Source organism: Hemiscyllium ocellatum, chromosome 17 (assembly GCF_020745735.1).
Source record: "Hemiscyllium ocellatum isolate sHemOce1 chromosome 17, sHemOce1.pat.X.cur, whole genome shotgun sequence".
In the NCBI taxonomy this organism is placed as follows: Eukaryota; Metazoa; Chordata; class Chondrichthyes; order Orectolobiformes; family Hemiscylliidae; genus Hemiscyllium; species Hemiscyllium ocellatum.
The window spans coordinates 30988955-31006084 of NC_083417.1; the positions used below are offsets into that span (position 1 = coordinate 30988955).

The following is a 17130-nucleotide window of genomic DNA, read 5'->3' on the forward strand; positions in this document are numbered from 1 at the left end:
TTTGCTATAAATTCTGTGTCTTACAATTGTGTACTCCACAACCACCTTATGAAGGAGTGGCACTCCGAAAGCTAGTGCTTCCAATTAAACCCGTTGGACTCGTATTGTGTGATTTTTAACTTTGTATACCCCAGTCCAACAGCCAGTCAAAATCATCATTACCAGAGTATAGTTGGTTCTAAGGTAACAACACAATCATGTTTTTTTGCCAGATTATTTTCTATGCATTATGTTCACCACCAGGAGATTTGCTCCAAAGCACATGGTGCTGATTGTTGCATTTTTATTCTCTTCCCTGAAGTGGTTTTTTAAAAAAATTCCTTGACATTGTTCTAGATGTGACATTCTAGGGTCACTACTGAGGCTGGGTGTAATCCACAAAGGAATTTCCCAGACAGTCACTGAATTGTTTTTAAAGCAAGATAAACTATCCATCTTAAAATTTAATATGTCAGTAAGTAATCCTGAGTTTTGATACATTGATTACATCATCTATCATTGTCGCATGTACTGAGATACAGTGAAAAATGTTGTTTTGAGTGCAGATTGTACCATTCAACCAGAGTGCAGAATACAATGTTATAGCTGCAGAGAAGCTGCTGAGAGAGGGATCAGAATAGCTTCTGAGAGGTCCATTCAAAAATCTGATAACAGCAGGGAGGAAGCTGTTCTTCAATCTATTCATACATGAATCAAAATTTTATATCTTCTGCCTGATGGAGGAGGATGGAAGAGATTAAAACTGGAGTGGAGGAGTCTTTGATTACGCTGGTGCTTTCCTGAGGCAGCAGGAAGTGTAGATAGAGCCAATGGATTGAGGGCTGGTTTGCGTGATGCACTGAGCTGTGTTCATAGCTCTCCAGTTTCTTGCGGTCTTGGGAAGAGCAGTTGCCAAACTGCACTGTGAGGCATCCAGATAAGATGCTTTCTGTGGTGTATCTATAAAAATTGGTTAGAGTCCTTGAAGACATGTTGAATTTCCTTCGCCTCCTGAGGATGTAGAGATGTTGTTGTGCTTTCTTGACCATCGCGTTGATGTGGGTGGACCAGGACAGATTGTTGGTGATCATCATTCCCAGGAACATGATGCTGTTGACGATTTCCACTTCAACGTCATTGTTGCAACCAGGGGCGTGCCCTTCACACTGCTTCCTGAAGCCAATGACCAGCTCCCTTCATTTTATTGACATTGATGGAGAGATTGTTGTCTTTACACCATGCAACTAAACATTCAATCTCTTTCCTGTATTCTATCTTGTCATTGTTTGTTGGAGCTGTGGTCAAAAGATAGGAGCCTGACATAAATATTCTTATTATGCAGATATTACAGGGATGAGTGTAGGGCCAGGGAACCAGTGCTTTGGACCTCTTGCACTAGTAGTTGAATTGAAAAGAATCAAGGCAAACTGGGAGGCTAGAGTTGACATGAGACATGACTAATCTCCCGAAGCACTTCATAATTATGGAGGTCAGAGGCACCAGGCAGTTGTCATTGAGGCACGCTACATGAGTTTTCTTTGACACCAGGAGGGTGGTGGTTTTCTTGAAGCAAATGGGGACTTCAGACCAAAGCAAGGAGAGGTTCAAGATGCATGTGGTTATTCTTGCTAGCTGGTCTTCACAGGATCTGAGTGCATGGCCATAGGTTCACTCTCAAGAAGGCCAATCTAATGTCTGCGGTGGTGACTGTGAGTGCAGGTGTACCCAAGGCTGATGGGACAGGTGACATTGTTTCATTGACCTTCTGTTTAAAGTGAGCATAGAATGCATTGAGCTCATTGGTTAGGGATGTATTGTTCATTGCGATTCTGTTTGAATTTGTTTTGTAGCCTGTTATAGTAGGTCTTGCCACAAACAACAGGTGTCTGTGTGGTTGTCTGAGTCTCAAACTTAATTTGGTAGTGCCTCTTGGCGTCTCTAATGGCCTTGCAAAGATCGTACTTAATTCCTGTATAGGTCAGTGTCACCTGTCTTGAATGCCTCAGATCTGGACTTCAGTAGGGAGTGGATCTCCCAGTTGTCTCATGGCTGCCTGTTTGGCGAACATTCAGATTAACTTCTTTGGCAGCAGTGTCACTTACTAATGAAGTGTGTGACAGTTGTTGCATAGTTGTTTAGGTTGGCTTTCAGTTCTTGAATATGGCCCAGTCCACCGTCTCTAAGCAGTTCTGTAGAAGCCTTCCATTGCCTCAGACCAACACCGCACTACTTTCTATACTGGGTCCTCATGCTTCAGCTTCGGTTTGTAAACTGCGAGGAGAAACACCACAGCATGATCCATTTGAGCATTTCTCGAATTACAAAACCAAAACCAAAACCAAAGCTCTCCAGTCTTGATTAAAAATTTTTAAAAATGGAAAGACCTTTATGGCATTATAGGGCTGGAGACATTTTTCGCAAAATAACTGGTAATTAATTAAAGTAGAAGAAAATCCAGTCTTTGATGATTCTAAGCTCATTGGCTCTGAATAGAACAGAAGTGAATGGATTCAACTGATTAAAATTGGTCCTTCATTCATCTGCCTAGCTCTGTTAAGCACTCCCTTCCCAGCTATAAGTCTTGACTTCTGCTCCATTTATTACAAATTCAAATACAGATGACATCATTCTTGATCTGATGATTTTGTTAAGATTCTTTTAAAGTTACAGGCAGTAAACAGGCTGAGGGAACTGTTGATCATTTTTGAGCGGCAGGCTAGCATTTTACTGTGTAAAATATTAGAGCTGTTCTGTTCATCTACCATACTGGAGTCATGTCTTGATCTATGCAGTTCTGAACAAAAATGTCTAGATTTATTAAGCTGCCCTATATTCTAGAAACAAAATCCAGTTATCCAATGTAAGGTGAACATTGGAACTCGCTACATCTGATATTCCAAACAGTCATCAATAAGACTGTAATGAACCCATAAAATTGTTCTGCTTTGCAGGTTGACCGGACTGAAGTCATAAAGAGTAACCTGCATCCAGTCTTTTCCAAAGTTTTCAATGTGGATTATTATTTTGAGGAGGTTCAGAAGCTTCGATTTGAAGTATATGATATCCATGGCCACTGCAGTATTGGTACTCGTGATGATGACTTTCTGGGTGGTATAGAGTGCACTCTGGGACAGGTAAGCACTAGAATAAACACTATTTTCTTCTCAATTCTAATAACTACAGGGCTAGTTGATATTTTAATTCTTTCTTTCCCTCTCATATTAAATCAACAATATTAATGATGAGAAAATAGATTAGTCAAAGCTGTAAAAATTTTTGTTAACTCCAGTATTGGAGAGTTTCAAAGTTTAATATTAGGGTTTAATAAATAAAAATTGATCTAATACTTATTACAATCTTCTGTCAAAGCAAGGGGGCACCTACACTCAGCTACCAATAAAAGAGATACAGTTTGTGTCTATACTTAATGCCTTGTATGCCTTTATAAGACATCAACTGAAATCTGCTCTTCTGCATATATCAATGATGTGTTGCATTAGCTAAAAATGATTTTAAAATTAGTTTCATCCAGAAACCATCCAAAAATGTCAATGTTTTACTTTTCTTTGGTAATGCACCACTTAATGTACATGCAATATCTTTTGTGTGCCACTTAAACATATTGGCCTAATTATTTTATTAGCTATAATTAATAATAAGAACAAAGGAAGCATGAAGTATTGCTTAAGTAAACAGTCCATGTTCCAAGGTAATTAAAAATACCTCAGGTTTTTTTTCTAACCTTATGTAATGATATTTTCTTTAAACCAGTCTCTAAAGTGATGTTTGGCATGGAATCAAACATCTATAATAGTCCCTTCTGGCCCCTGATTGTCAATAAACTAGCAAAGAAAGTTATTTAATAAAGATCTTTGATGCTTGATACACCTGCTTGCTGACTTGAACTTCAAATGGTGATGAAGAAATGTAGAAAAGATATTTTTTCAAAATCTGTTGCCCTAAATGGAATGTCTCCAGCTGAATTAAGCAAATTAAAGTGATGACCAACTGGTTTCATACAGAGCTACTTTAAAAATAATCTTTTATGAAATGAGATATGATTTTTCAGTGATGGTGCATGATGCATTCTTTTAAAAATGAAACAGTAGGAATTTAAAGATATATTTATTTCTATCCAAGTAATATTACTTGAAAAATGTGAAATGCTATTGATTTTACTGCAGTTGTATATTTTTAGTGTAAATTGTTTTCATTAGCCAGGATTTGTCATTCAATTTAACTTTCCTCGAGAGAAACTGATCTGGTTTGTAATGCCTGTTTTACTTTGTACTGAAGTTGGTGGGGAATATTAGTCTGTGGGGTATAACATGGATACCTGAGCTAATCTGATCCGTTCGTTGTAGATGGGTTAGACTAACATAATCCACTATGGATTGGTTTGGTGGAAATTGAATAATGTTAGTAAATTTAAGACCATGTCTTTTATTCCATGGTATTCCATTTTTTTCTTATGAAATGTAGGGTCATTTTGTTTAAATATAATTCTTCATTTGATGCAAGGGTTTCCCTTTGTTCCATTAAGTAATTCATGTGCGTAATGTTTGAGGTGCATGTAGTTACTAAAATGTTACAGATTGTGTGATTGATGTTCCTGTCGCTTTATATCTCACAGCAGATATGAAATATATCTCTAAGGGAGATGGTCATGATACCATTACTGTATTACGGCATGTGACCTACTCATATAGAGGCCTCAGCTTCCATCTTACTGAACTGCGTCATTTTGCAGCATGACATGCTGAGGGAAGCATGTTGCAGATCAGCTAACTGGCTTAACAGGAACCCACGCACACTCGTGCCTGTAATTGTAATACACATTGGGTAAACACCAGGAGCTGTAATAAAAGTTCATTGAAATTTTCAGTGCTGCATGTCCCATGTCTCATATATCTGTTACAGGAACTAACATAAGAATCACATTGTTGTAACTCATAAGCATATTTCACCATATCACATGGCCTTGAGAGCACAGTGGTCAGCATCAATAACTGTTTGTAAAAGAATCTTCAGTGAAAATGAGACAGCCCTGGATCATTAATCATTTGGATGACCAGCCACAATAAATTTACATGAATACAAACCTCTTCACTTAAGTAGCCAGAGGGCAGATTTAGCTTTTCTTCTACTTAAACTTCAGGACCTATCAAGCTGGAAGTCCTCTATCTCTTTACAAACAAACAAAAGATGTTTCAGCTTGCTTCCCGATAGGATAATTGAAGTACAGCAGCTTTAAAAAATACTTCTTCTAGATTTAAAAACAAAATCTGCAGTTAAAGTGTTTCCTACAGGGTTAAACTAACATCAACCATTATGCAATGAGTGATGTAATAACTAATGCTCAATTACAGCACAAGCAGAAGTTACTCAATGTCTGGAAGTACAGAAAGAGGTCACACAAGCTCAGATCATCTTTCCCCCTTGTTAAATGCTAATTCTGATCACCATGGCTATTCCAATAGTTTGACTAAATGTAACAAAATATGACTGGAAGGAAATTGAACAGAGATAACTGTGCTGTGAGTTCACAAAATTTATCTGCATTGTCAAACTGAAACCTTGTACAAGTTTTACACGCTGGAAACCCTAATTATACACCTGGATTGTTGCAACTGTAATTAATCTTAATGCATAGTAACTAAAGGGAGTTAGTTGTGTATCTTTACTAGATCAATTGTTATTCTTTCAAACCATAGTTTAAAATAACCAAAAGGATATAGTCTATTCCACCAGTTAAGGAAGCTCAAAATAAACTTTTGATGGGAGTTTTCCTATGAATTCAGTTTTGTGTGATGTGATTTCATATCTTACAGATCGTGGCTCAGAAGAAAATTACAAAGCCTTTGTTTTTAAGATATGGAAAGTATGCTGGAAGGTCTACAATTACAGTAAGTATTAGTACTTAAAACTTCTTATATATGACTTTAATCAGAAAACTAAAAGATAGAAACAAACTTTGTTCCAAAATATAATGTTCACTTCATGTGGCATATAGTATTTGAAATCAAAGTATTGAAATAACAGAACGGACAATGTGCCATCTTTATTCTAACCATTGCTCAGCACATTATGATAACTGAATTTTAAGAAATGACTTGCCTGATTAAAGTGCTAAAACAGTTTCAAAGCTTCTTTCCAGCTCTGAAAGCTTGGACTGCCACAAACTAACCTGCCGTTCTGTGGTATGATTATTCTTTTCAATTGAAATATGATTGTTGACCTGTTCTGTCTTTCTGCATGTTGACTAACTTCAATGTTGTAAACATTTAATCAGTTAATCTCCCCAGAAAGTCACATAGCTCCTGCTTCCTTGGAAATGAGGTTTGAATTCATCATTCACAAAACTGAATTTTTTTCAAATATTTCACAGAATTGAGACCTAAAACACACACAACTCAACTTTAAAGTTCAAATTTCCAAATGATAGAAATATGACAGAAGGTAAGACTGATGGTACTTCTTCAGTGTTTAAGTGCCTGCTGTAGATTGTCAGAACTTCCAAAGGGGTGGCATGGTGGCTCAGTGGTTTGCACTGTTGCTTTACAGCACCAGGGACCTGGGTTTGATTCCACTCTTTGGCAATTGTCTGTGTGGAGTTTGTAATTCTCCCAGGTCTGTGTGGGTTTCCTCTGGGTGCTCTGGTTTCCTCCCACAGTCCAAAGATGTGCACGTTGGTGGATTGGCCAAGATAAAGTGTCCAGGGAAGTACAGATTGGGTGGGTAGGCTATGGGGGTTAAGAGGATGGGTGTTGGGTCTGGGTGCGATACTCTTTGGAGGATTCATGCAGATTCAAATGGCCTGCTTCTGCATTGTAGGGATTCTTAGTTAGTAAAAACCAATGCTTGGTAAATAGTGTCCTTAGACTCAGGTATGAGATTTTGTTCTTAAAATACCATTTCCTCAGTTAGCTGAATGCTAGCTGGCATATTGGTAGGCGATAGTTTGAATCTCAAGAATATTGATGTTTCTGGAGAAAAAAGACATGTTTGGTCAGATGAAGCCTTAGCATTCAGTCAAAAATTAAAAATATGTTGGGACAAAAGCACTATTCCTGTTACCAAAATTACCAAAATGATGGTAACTGTATAATAATGAGTGAGAGACAGCTTGAATAAGCTAATAGGTCAGAAATAGGTCTTTGGGAGATATTGGCTTGAAGAAGATATCAGTCAGGAAGGATCTACTAGGCAAGGGTTTCATGAAGTGTGTAGAAAACATTCCATGAAGAGGGGAGTATTGGGCAGCAGCAACATGCCAGTTGATCATTAGCTATGCTAATACTGAACGCTAAGCTTTCTAGGCAGAGAAAGCATAGGAGAATGTGTGTGGTCTAACACAGCCTGAAGCAGATCAATTCCATTACGGCAAACTTGCCTGGAGAACAACAGTGACTTATTTTCTTATATCACACTCTTGCATAAAGCAATAAATAGAAATTTTCTTTGGAAGCTTATGCAAATGAAATAAATCACCATTACAGATTTTACATGGAACTCAGAAAATGAGTTATCCAATATTATCACATTGCATAGTGATAGCAGACAGCTGATGTTCAAGTCAAAATATACAGAGACAACCTCAAATTGTCTTTGTAAGAAAGTATTTCTGGAAAATACATTTGGAAATGGAGCGGAAAGGTCTGTGGAGTCAAACAATTTGAAGCAGCAAAATTAATTCTCAAAGTGGAATTGTATCAAACAGTAGCATCCACGAAAAGAATTGACACATCTCTTTTGACAACTCTGCAAGACACTTTTTAACCTCCCTCCACTTACTCTTGATGGCAGCACTCAGAAGTGGAAGCTAAGTGGATGGCAATTACTGCTTGCACTGAATCAAGTAAATTGCACCTTGCTGTTTCACCACCCTAATGAGTCATAAACCGGGATCAATGTACAGAGTTAGCAAGTTATTCCTGGACAACGTTTTTTGCTGTACCTTCTGCAGACGGAGTAGCTAACATAATTAAATGGGATCTTGAGTGTTATTTGTTTATATTATTTTATTATTATGTTTATTACATAAAATATTGTGAAATTTTGTTTAAAATCAAAACAACAGATTGTTAATTAGACATTCAACTGAAGTTTATGCTATTGAATGCTTTTTCAGGAACAGTTACTTTCTGTTGCTGCTATGATCGATGCATTATAGTTGGGGAAGGGAATTAAAAACATATTTTACTGAAATTAAATTAATTACAAATTAATCTGAAAGCTTTGAAAAAATGGCATAGATTTTCAGTTTGCCAGCTGAATGGATTAGATAGAAACCCAGTGAAATGTGATTTTCGTTGCAATCTATGGCTTTGAAAAAAGGATGGATTCTAAAACTGATTCGCGATCCCCAATACCATTTTTATGCTACAGTGACAGATTGGAAAGCTATCCATGTACGTTTGAGATCCTCGATGTTGACTCAACCTACTTAAAATCATTTACCACAGCTGGCAATCTACCAGCCTGTCACATGCCACCCAATTGTCCGAGCAATGTACCAACCACTTCACCAAACTACCACCCTATTCAATTACCTCACCCACCTTACACAACTGCAGTTACCTATTCAATCACACAGTCACAAATTCTTAACATTGTTCTATGTGGGACCATCCTGTACCATAAAGCCTCCAAACAGTTCAAAACATTCACTTTTATTCAGCAACAGCAGAATGACAAACAGACAAATAGAAGGTGCTTCCCAGAACAAAAATGGATTGCTTGCTTTTCAAGTGGCAACAAATCCAGTCAATAAATGATCACTGCTCTCATTGTCTGGAACCAAGTGTCTAAATTGTTGCAATTGACACTGCTGCAGTCTTTCAGGCTAGAAGTGATGATCTTCCTGCTCAATGTCCTCACCTTTCTCCTTGCAAGACTGCTGCCATTCTCCCAGCGTCCATCACATCCTCTCGTTGTCAGCTTCAGTTGTGATGGGGATAGCATGATTGGATAATGCAACACTTTCTGTCCAGAGTTTACTGCAAGGATGCCCAGACCAATCCAAACATCCGAATCTCATTTTAGCTGGCCTCCTGTCTGCTCTGTCATGGCCCTGGTTGAAGAATGCGCTGCACTGTTTCCACACTCAGCCTCACGAAGGGAGTAGTATAATGAAATCATCAGTCATGGTCACAGAGGGTAGCCCTAATCTCTCAGCAACAATTCTTGTAAGGCATCTGAACCAGTCATATGAGAGTTCTGAAGATGTGAGCATCATGACAGCTTCAACGATATGTCACGCACACTTTTGAGATGTGCTACCGATGATCATAGATCTCTCATGTATGGAATCTTTCTATTGATGAATTCTGCTGCATTATGAAATGGCTTTCTCAATGCAATGTGTGTAGAATCTATCACACCCAGCACCTCGGTGGGTGCCAGCTATATTGTTAAAGCTTACTGCTTGGGCTACAGTGCTGATTTTGTCACAGGGAAACAATGAAGTAGTATGATCTAACATAAGTTGCATGAGTAACAGTCTTGATGCATTTAAGAGTCACAGAGTTGGATGGCACAGAAACAGACCCTTCAGTCCATCTCATCCATGCTGATATCCTAAATTAATTTAGTCCCATTTATTAGCATTTGGTCCATATCCTTCAAACCCTTCCTATTCATATACCCATTCAAATGCCTTTTAAATGTTGTAATTGTACCAGCCTCTACCATGTCCTCTGGCAGCTCATTCCATACACGTACCACCCTCTGTGTGAAATAATTGCCCCTCAGGTCCCTTTTATATCATTCCCCTCTCACTTTAAACCTGTGCCATCCAGTATTGGATCCCATCTCCTGGGGAAAAAGTCATTGGCTATTTATTCTATCCATGCCCCTCATGATTTTATAAATCTCTACAAGGTCACCCCTCAGCCTCTCTCGCTCCAGAGAAAACAATCCCAGTCTATTCAGCCTCTCCCTATAGTTCAAACCTTCCAACCATGTAAAAGATGGACATCATGGTTAGTGGTTAGTACTGCTGCCTCACAGCATCAGGGACCTGATCTTGATTCCACCCTTGGGTGACTGTCTGCGTGGAATTATCACATTCTCCCTGCGTCTGTGTGTGTTCCCACCAGGTGCTCCAGTTTCCTCCCTCAGCCCAAAGATGTGCAGGTTAGGTGAATTGGCCATAGTGTGCAGGGTTAGCCATGGTAAATGTGGTTAGGGTTAGGATAGGGTGAGTGGGATCTGGGTGGGACGCTTTTTGGAGGGTTGGTGTGGACTCGATGGCCTGCTTCCATGCTATTAGGGATTCTATGAACCTGTCTCATTCTATGAGACAGATTCTATGTTCTGTCTAAATGATGCTTAAACTATCTGTACTCTCATAAGTGAAGGATATTTCTCTGAAGAATATGCATAACTTGCTTTACAAATTTTTTCTGCACCCTTTCAAGTTTAACAACATTTTTTCTATAGCAGGCAGACGAGACTTGAATGCAGTATTCCAAAAGTGGCCTCACCAATATCTTGTACAGTTACATTATAATGTGGTAACTTCTATATTCAATGCACTGACCAATAAAGACAAACATACCAAATGCCACCTTCACTATCCATTGTACCTGTGACTCCACCTTCAAGGAGCTATGAATCTGCACCCTAAGGTCTCTTTGTTTGCCAATGGTCTCCAGGACCCTACCATTAACTGAATAAGTCTGGCCCTGATTTGCCTTACCAAAACACCTCTCATTTATCTCAATCCATCTGCCATTCACGGGCCCATCTGACCAAGGTCCCGTTGTACTGCGAGTTAACCTTCTTCACTGTACACTACACCACCAATTTTTAATGTCATCTGCAAACTTATTAATTGTATCTCCTATATTCACATCCAAATAATTTTTATAAATGATAAAAAGTGGTGTTTGTAGGTGCATGATTGAGAAACCTCTCCCATGAATCCAGTGGCTCCTTGCAAGGAACCAGTTTCAGAAACGTTTATCAAAGCTGCCATCTTGATGGCCACTGGGATAGATGGCCACCCGCCCTTTTGTGTCGCAGGTCCCACTTCAGCACCTGCTCAAGCTTTGTGACTGTATCCAGGACATCCTCACTCTGTGGTGACACTTATGTCTTGCTTATCTGGAGAAATTGGCGTCAAGTTCGAAAGACTAGCTCTCCTCTATCTTCACATTCTGAGGGGGACTTCAAGCTCTGACCTCTTCACGTGGAGCATCTGCTGGAGGTTTCTGCAGGTCCTGTAGTTGCTGATATACCAGGTCCTCCTCTGCTCCTCTCAGCCTTCATTGCAATACAGTAACAGTGACAATAGGCCCTGCTGTGGCTGGATCCATTAGTTATATTTCCAATGTCCCTGGCAGGGGACCAGAAGAAACAGGATGCATCCTCAGTAATGTGAGCAGTCAACATTCACATTGCTCATAAAAGATGCTTTACCAGACTGCTCCACAGTGAAACATGGAGAACTCTGATAAGGAGGGGTATGGACTGTCTTGAAATCGTAGTTCAACATTGAATATTATTCTGATGCAGCACCAGTCATATTGCAAAAAGACAATGTGAGATAGTAAGCACTCTGAGTTCCAACACCTTCTCCTCCCAGCCCCACATCACCCAAGAAATCCATCATTGCATGTAATAGCATATTGGTGAATACTGACAGTTCAGAGTGAGAGGGAATCAGCTTGGTTTCCCAGTGCAGCCTATGAGACCTTGCGATATCTTTGTGAAATGTGGCCCATAAGTGTCTATGATTACACTTGTCTTACAGAGGTGACTATCTTCAGTCTGCAATGACAAATGACATGGTACGATTGGTATGGTTCCATGATGGTTGATGACTTCAATCCATTCTGCAATTAATACCTAATTAATGCATTCTCCCTTTGAGGGGCCTTCCATCATACTGTCAAATAGAACCTGTGTGTTCAGATAGGAAAAAAAATCCTGACTTTGTCCACTCTGGATGTTATTGCAGCTATTTTGCATTTACATTTACATGTTGATGCATTGAATAAATATAGCAGGAAATGCCAGCCATATTTGGCACAGTGAGTCTTTGGGCTTAGCCTGGTAATTAAGGGCCCTCCATTTGTTTTCCTATCTTGGCAGTCCATGCCAGCCCATTAGTACTTATTCTCTGCATGTTCCCATAAACTACTTGGATTTACAACTGCAACTCTCGTCATTACCTCCTGAGCATCATCCTTACAGTTTAACCATACCGACCATTGTGCTGCAATGTCTCTCCACTCCCCCAGCAAGGCCCACCCCATTGGTGGTGGTTATTGATGACTCCCTCCATCGTATCCATATCCTTCAATGCAGTCATCTCTGCCACCTTGTATATTAAAATTTCCCCCTTCATCATTCCTGTTCCTTCTGCATCCCAAATTGTCGCTTCCAATCTCCAGCACTGATTTCCCCAAATTTCCCTAATACAATATGTTGCCTGACACCATACTTGACTTCCATTGAGCTAAGAGCAGGACTGACTAAGGTCTATCCCCCTGAACAGTTTGTACAGATAGCTCCAACTAATCACCGATCAGACTCCTGACTGATTTGTGTCTAGCTCCCAAACTGACCTATCACAAGCTCCCTGACTGTTTGGACCTGCAAGTCTGACCATGCACTCAGCATTTTCTGTCCTGATATGGACCCCCAAGCAGTGACTGACTATATTCCAGCTCCAGGATTGAGATTGGAGTCTGCTCCTACTTACCCTACCTATGGTCCAATGACTGATGACAGACCTCCTTTACTTGACTAGGGACTACTCCCCTTAGACTTTGATACATGGCTATTTGGTTGAAGCAAGTACAATGTATTTACTGGCCTAGCTGCTGCCACATGCTATAGAAGTGGGATTGACATAACACAGTGCAGTGCAACAACATGTCCATCCCGTTGACTGATGACCATGACAAGTTGCTTGGTTTTGTGACTGCGCTAGGCAGCAGGGCAAGACTGAAGTCTTTTAAGGTCTCACTGAGGGAACAAAGTGCAGAAAGGCAAAGCAGGGATGCTGTAGTATCAAAATAGGTGTGAGTGAGTGAACGCTAAGAGGGAAAATTAGCAATCCTGAGATGCAATGTGGTCTAATCTGTGAGCTAACTTCCTGGTCCTGTGAGGAAAGTGGTCTTGCAGTAGCACTGCACTGAAAGTGCTGTTGCACTTCATACTGAAAATAGATCAGAGATGTGTCATGAGGATGTGGTGAGCTGGTATGTCTCAGATGCCAGTGTCCATGGACGGAAGCATTATGTGCAGTCCCTGTCCTTGGAGATGCAACGGATCTGAGATATTGATGCCTGGTTCCAAGATGGAAATCCATATGAAGAGATAATGAGTTGGAGTCACAGGTAAGCTCTCTTACTTTCATATCAGGAATTATTGCTGTTTAGATTCTAACAGAAGGTGGGAGATTCGGAAACTGCATATTAATGAGGCATGATTAGTTAAGAATGCAATATTAATGTCAGTTAGTGCATATAAATAGGTCTCTTGCTGCTCATTAACATGTATGTCAGGTCTTGCCATTAAACAATTGTTTGGAAAATGGGTCTTCTCGCTGTCTATGTTGACAAGTTCCTCAATGGCCATCTCATGCAATTTTCACAACTATTTTCTATGGTGGCAATTCCAGGGGCAGCCAGTAAGGAAGTATCATCTGAAAAAAATGTGCTTTTTCTCTATTATGAACATTGGCTGGAATTGTTTTAATGCTAATTGAAATATTTGGGCCATGAAGTTTTATTTTTTATTCATTCAGGGATATGGGCTTCTCTGGCTGGGCCAGAATTTATTGTCCATCTCTATTGCCGTTGGAGTGACAAGCTGCCCTTTCAATGTTCTGTTTGGTGTAGGTCGCTCCATAATGTGGTTAGTGAGGGAGTTCCAGGATTTTAAATCATCAACACAGAATGAAGGGTGATATATTTCCAAGTCAGGATTGTGGAATGTTTGGAAGTCAACTTGCAAGTGGTGATGTTCCTATATGTCTGCTACCTTTGCCAATCAAGATGATAGTGGTCAACGGTTTAGAAGATGCTGTCGAAAGAGCCTTGGTGAATTTCTGAAGTGCATCTTGTAGATAATATGCACTGCTATTAGATACGGTGCCAATTAAATGGGCTGTTATGTTCTGGATGGTGTTAAGCTTCTTGAGTGTTGTTTGAGCTGGAGAAATTATCCAGGCAAGTGGAAAATATTCCAGCACACTCCTGGTTCATGCCTTGTAGTTGGTGAACAGGCACTGGGGAGTCAGGAAATGAGTTACTCGCTGCAGGGTTCTTAGTCTCTGGTATGTTCTTGTAGCCACAATATTTATACCATTAGTCCAGTTCGTGATGTTTGTGAGTTTGTGCCCAACATAAATGACTGTAAAGTATGACATGAATTCATTCTTATGATGTATAAACCTGCTAAGATCCAATTAACAATATGATGAGACTTGATGAGGATTGAGATTTCTATTCCTCCCTTAGACAACAGATGCTTTGTCAAGACTGTAAGGTGTGTGACAATTGGAGAGATGAGATTGCAGGAAAGGAACCATCCTGTAACGTACAAAGGTTAATCTAAAAATGTAACCTCACTCTACCATCTCTGGAGTCATTACTGGATACTGTATGAGTGAATATTGATGTTCTTTCATGTCTATGAAAGACACAAGATATACACTTGTGAGTTGTGAATGTGAGTTTAGTTATTGTAATTTATAAAAAGCAAAAGAATTAAAGTGATACTTCATTCTCAACAATCTATGCAGTCATGTTATCTCATACTTTAAAAGTCAGTCTGAACTGTTTCTAAATGGTTGACTTTTTATTTCATGCTTTTGGTGTACTACATTGTAAAGAGGGCAGTTTATTTGTTGAGAGTTTTCATCCATTCATATACTGGGAATCATTAGCATCACAAAAAGTATCAGTCAGAACGTACCCTGTCACAGTGAGTCACACTGTTCATTTATATATATCCACATTGTCAACCTTGTTAGCTTTCAGGTCTTTGAATTTGATCACTGTTGGTTCTGTTGATGTTACAGACTTTAGCACATTGTTACTTGAATGAAAGAAAAAGATGACATCAAAAATTGGAGTTGATGTATTGTTCACCCCATTAATTCCCCAGACCATTGAAATGCAATTTTCATGTAGGCTGTAGTGATGATTAATGTGTCCACCCAAACAAGTCTAAAGATTGCATAAATATGCAAATTGGGAACTTGCAGCCCAACTTTTGTTGACTTCTCCATTGTTGCTAAATTCAGGTTGCTTATTTAACACCCAGTACTGGATGTGCAACAACTTCCTTCAATCAAATATTAAGACGATTGGAGCCATTATTTTTGGTTCCCTCCCCACCTCCTGCCTGAAATTCCATTCCATAATTACTGTCTCCTTGTCTTTACCTGACAATACTTTAAAACAAAGTCAGTTCACAGTCTTGGTACACATATGATTTTAAGGTAAACGTCCAACCTCATATTTGTGCCATCTAAAAGAATACTTATTATCATCACTGTAATGTCACCTGATATTTCCCTTGTCTCAGCTCATCTGCAGCTCACACTGTCTTCAATATCTTTCTTAACTCCAGACACAATAATTCCATGGATTCCTACCTGGTCCCATATATGAACCTTTGTAAACATCAGGTCATCTACATCTCTGTGGCCTGAGTCTTAATTTGAAGCAACTTCCATTCACCTGCCAGCTCCCATGCTGCTAACATAATTAGCTCCTGGTCTATGTGAACAGAGCAAGCAAGTATGGATCTCCATAACCAATCAATTTGAGAATTCTTTACTTCTTTACAACAAGCTTTCTTGGACTCTTCATGTGGATGCACTGATTACAAAGGCCCGACAACATCTCTTCTTCCTCAGGCAGCAGAGAAAATTTGGCATGACGGCAAATACCCTTGCCAACTTTTATAGGTGCGCCATCAAGAGCGTTCTGTCTGGATGTATCACTACCTCATTTGGCAACAGTTACCTTTCAAGATCATAGATGGTTACAGAGAGTGGAGAACTCAGTCCGGACAATCACAAAGGCCAATCTCCCACCTATAGAATCCATCTACCAGACCCGCTGTCAAGGAAAGGCCACCAGCATTCTCAAAAATCCATCTTGCCCTGTCCATGCTTTTCTACAACCTCTACCATCAGGGAGAAGGTACAGAAGCCTGAACACACATACCAGCTGGTTTCGAAACAATTTCAACCCTACTGTTGTTAGAATACTGAATGCACTCACAAACTCTTAGCATTCACCTGTATCTGTGTTTATATTTTTTGCAGCTGTTTACCTGTTATTTACTTATCTATGCTATTTAACTACATGATTGCCTGTATTGCTCAGAAGACAAAGCTCTTCACTGTGCCTCAGTACACATGACAATAAATTCAATTCAATTCCAGAATTACGGGGTAGAGACCTAGTAGATGAGAACTGTAGCAGGTAGGGGATGCAATTTGCTTTGGAAATGCTAGGGTTCAGGATTCCTGCATGATGTGATATTCTGACTCCACAATGTGTGTTATGTTGCCTGCCCAGAAGTTAGTTTGTTTGACAGACTTGATACTCAGTCCAGTGGGGAGTATCCAATCCAATAATTTTATGGTGGGTCTGACCTAAAAATCCTGATTGGGAGCTCCTAAGTATGGGAGGGAGGAAGTCTGAGTGATGGAAGGAACCAATTCAAAGGTTAGCTTCCTGGGGCAGAAAGCGCCTGTACTACTCGTCCCACAAGGAGTACTGTAAATATACTTGTCTCCTTCCACCAAAACACTCTTGATCTCCCATGATCTGTTGTGTTACTTTAGCCAGGAAACTCCAAGTTACCCATGTTACCAACATTAATAAATAATTATCTTCCGTCCTGGGAGCAAGTTTGCTGTCTTTCTCCTCTCCCATCTCTGTTGAAGCCAATAAACAATGAGTTGGAATCAGAGAGTTGCAAGCAGTTGATTTTGAGTTTTAAAAACTGAATACTATTTTTGAAGTCTGAAACAATGAAACCCTAAGTATGTAGAAACCAATCTTCAGCGGTAAAGACTTTGACAATTTTAAGACAGCTTGCACCTTGAGCTTATATTTGAATGGACAACACCAATTTCTTTTTCTCTCTGGCAAGTTAAGGTTTCTATCATGT

General features: G+C 39.6%; 1 protein-coding gene across 1 annotated transcript in view; it reads left to right on the forward strand.

The window, feature by feature from the left end:
• Positions 1 to 17130, forward strand: part of cpne7 (copine VII) — a 140779-nt gene that overhangs the window by 58993 nt on the left and 64656 nt on the right. The window contains exons 2-3 of the mRNA XM_060838336.1: positions 2931 to 3113; positions 5811 to 5885. Of these exons, the coding sequence (XP_060694319.1) occupies positions 2931 to 3113; positions 5811 to 5885 (258 nt within the window). The remainder of the gene's footprint in view (positions 1 to 2930; positions 3114 to 5810; positions 5886 to 17130) is intronic.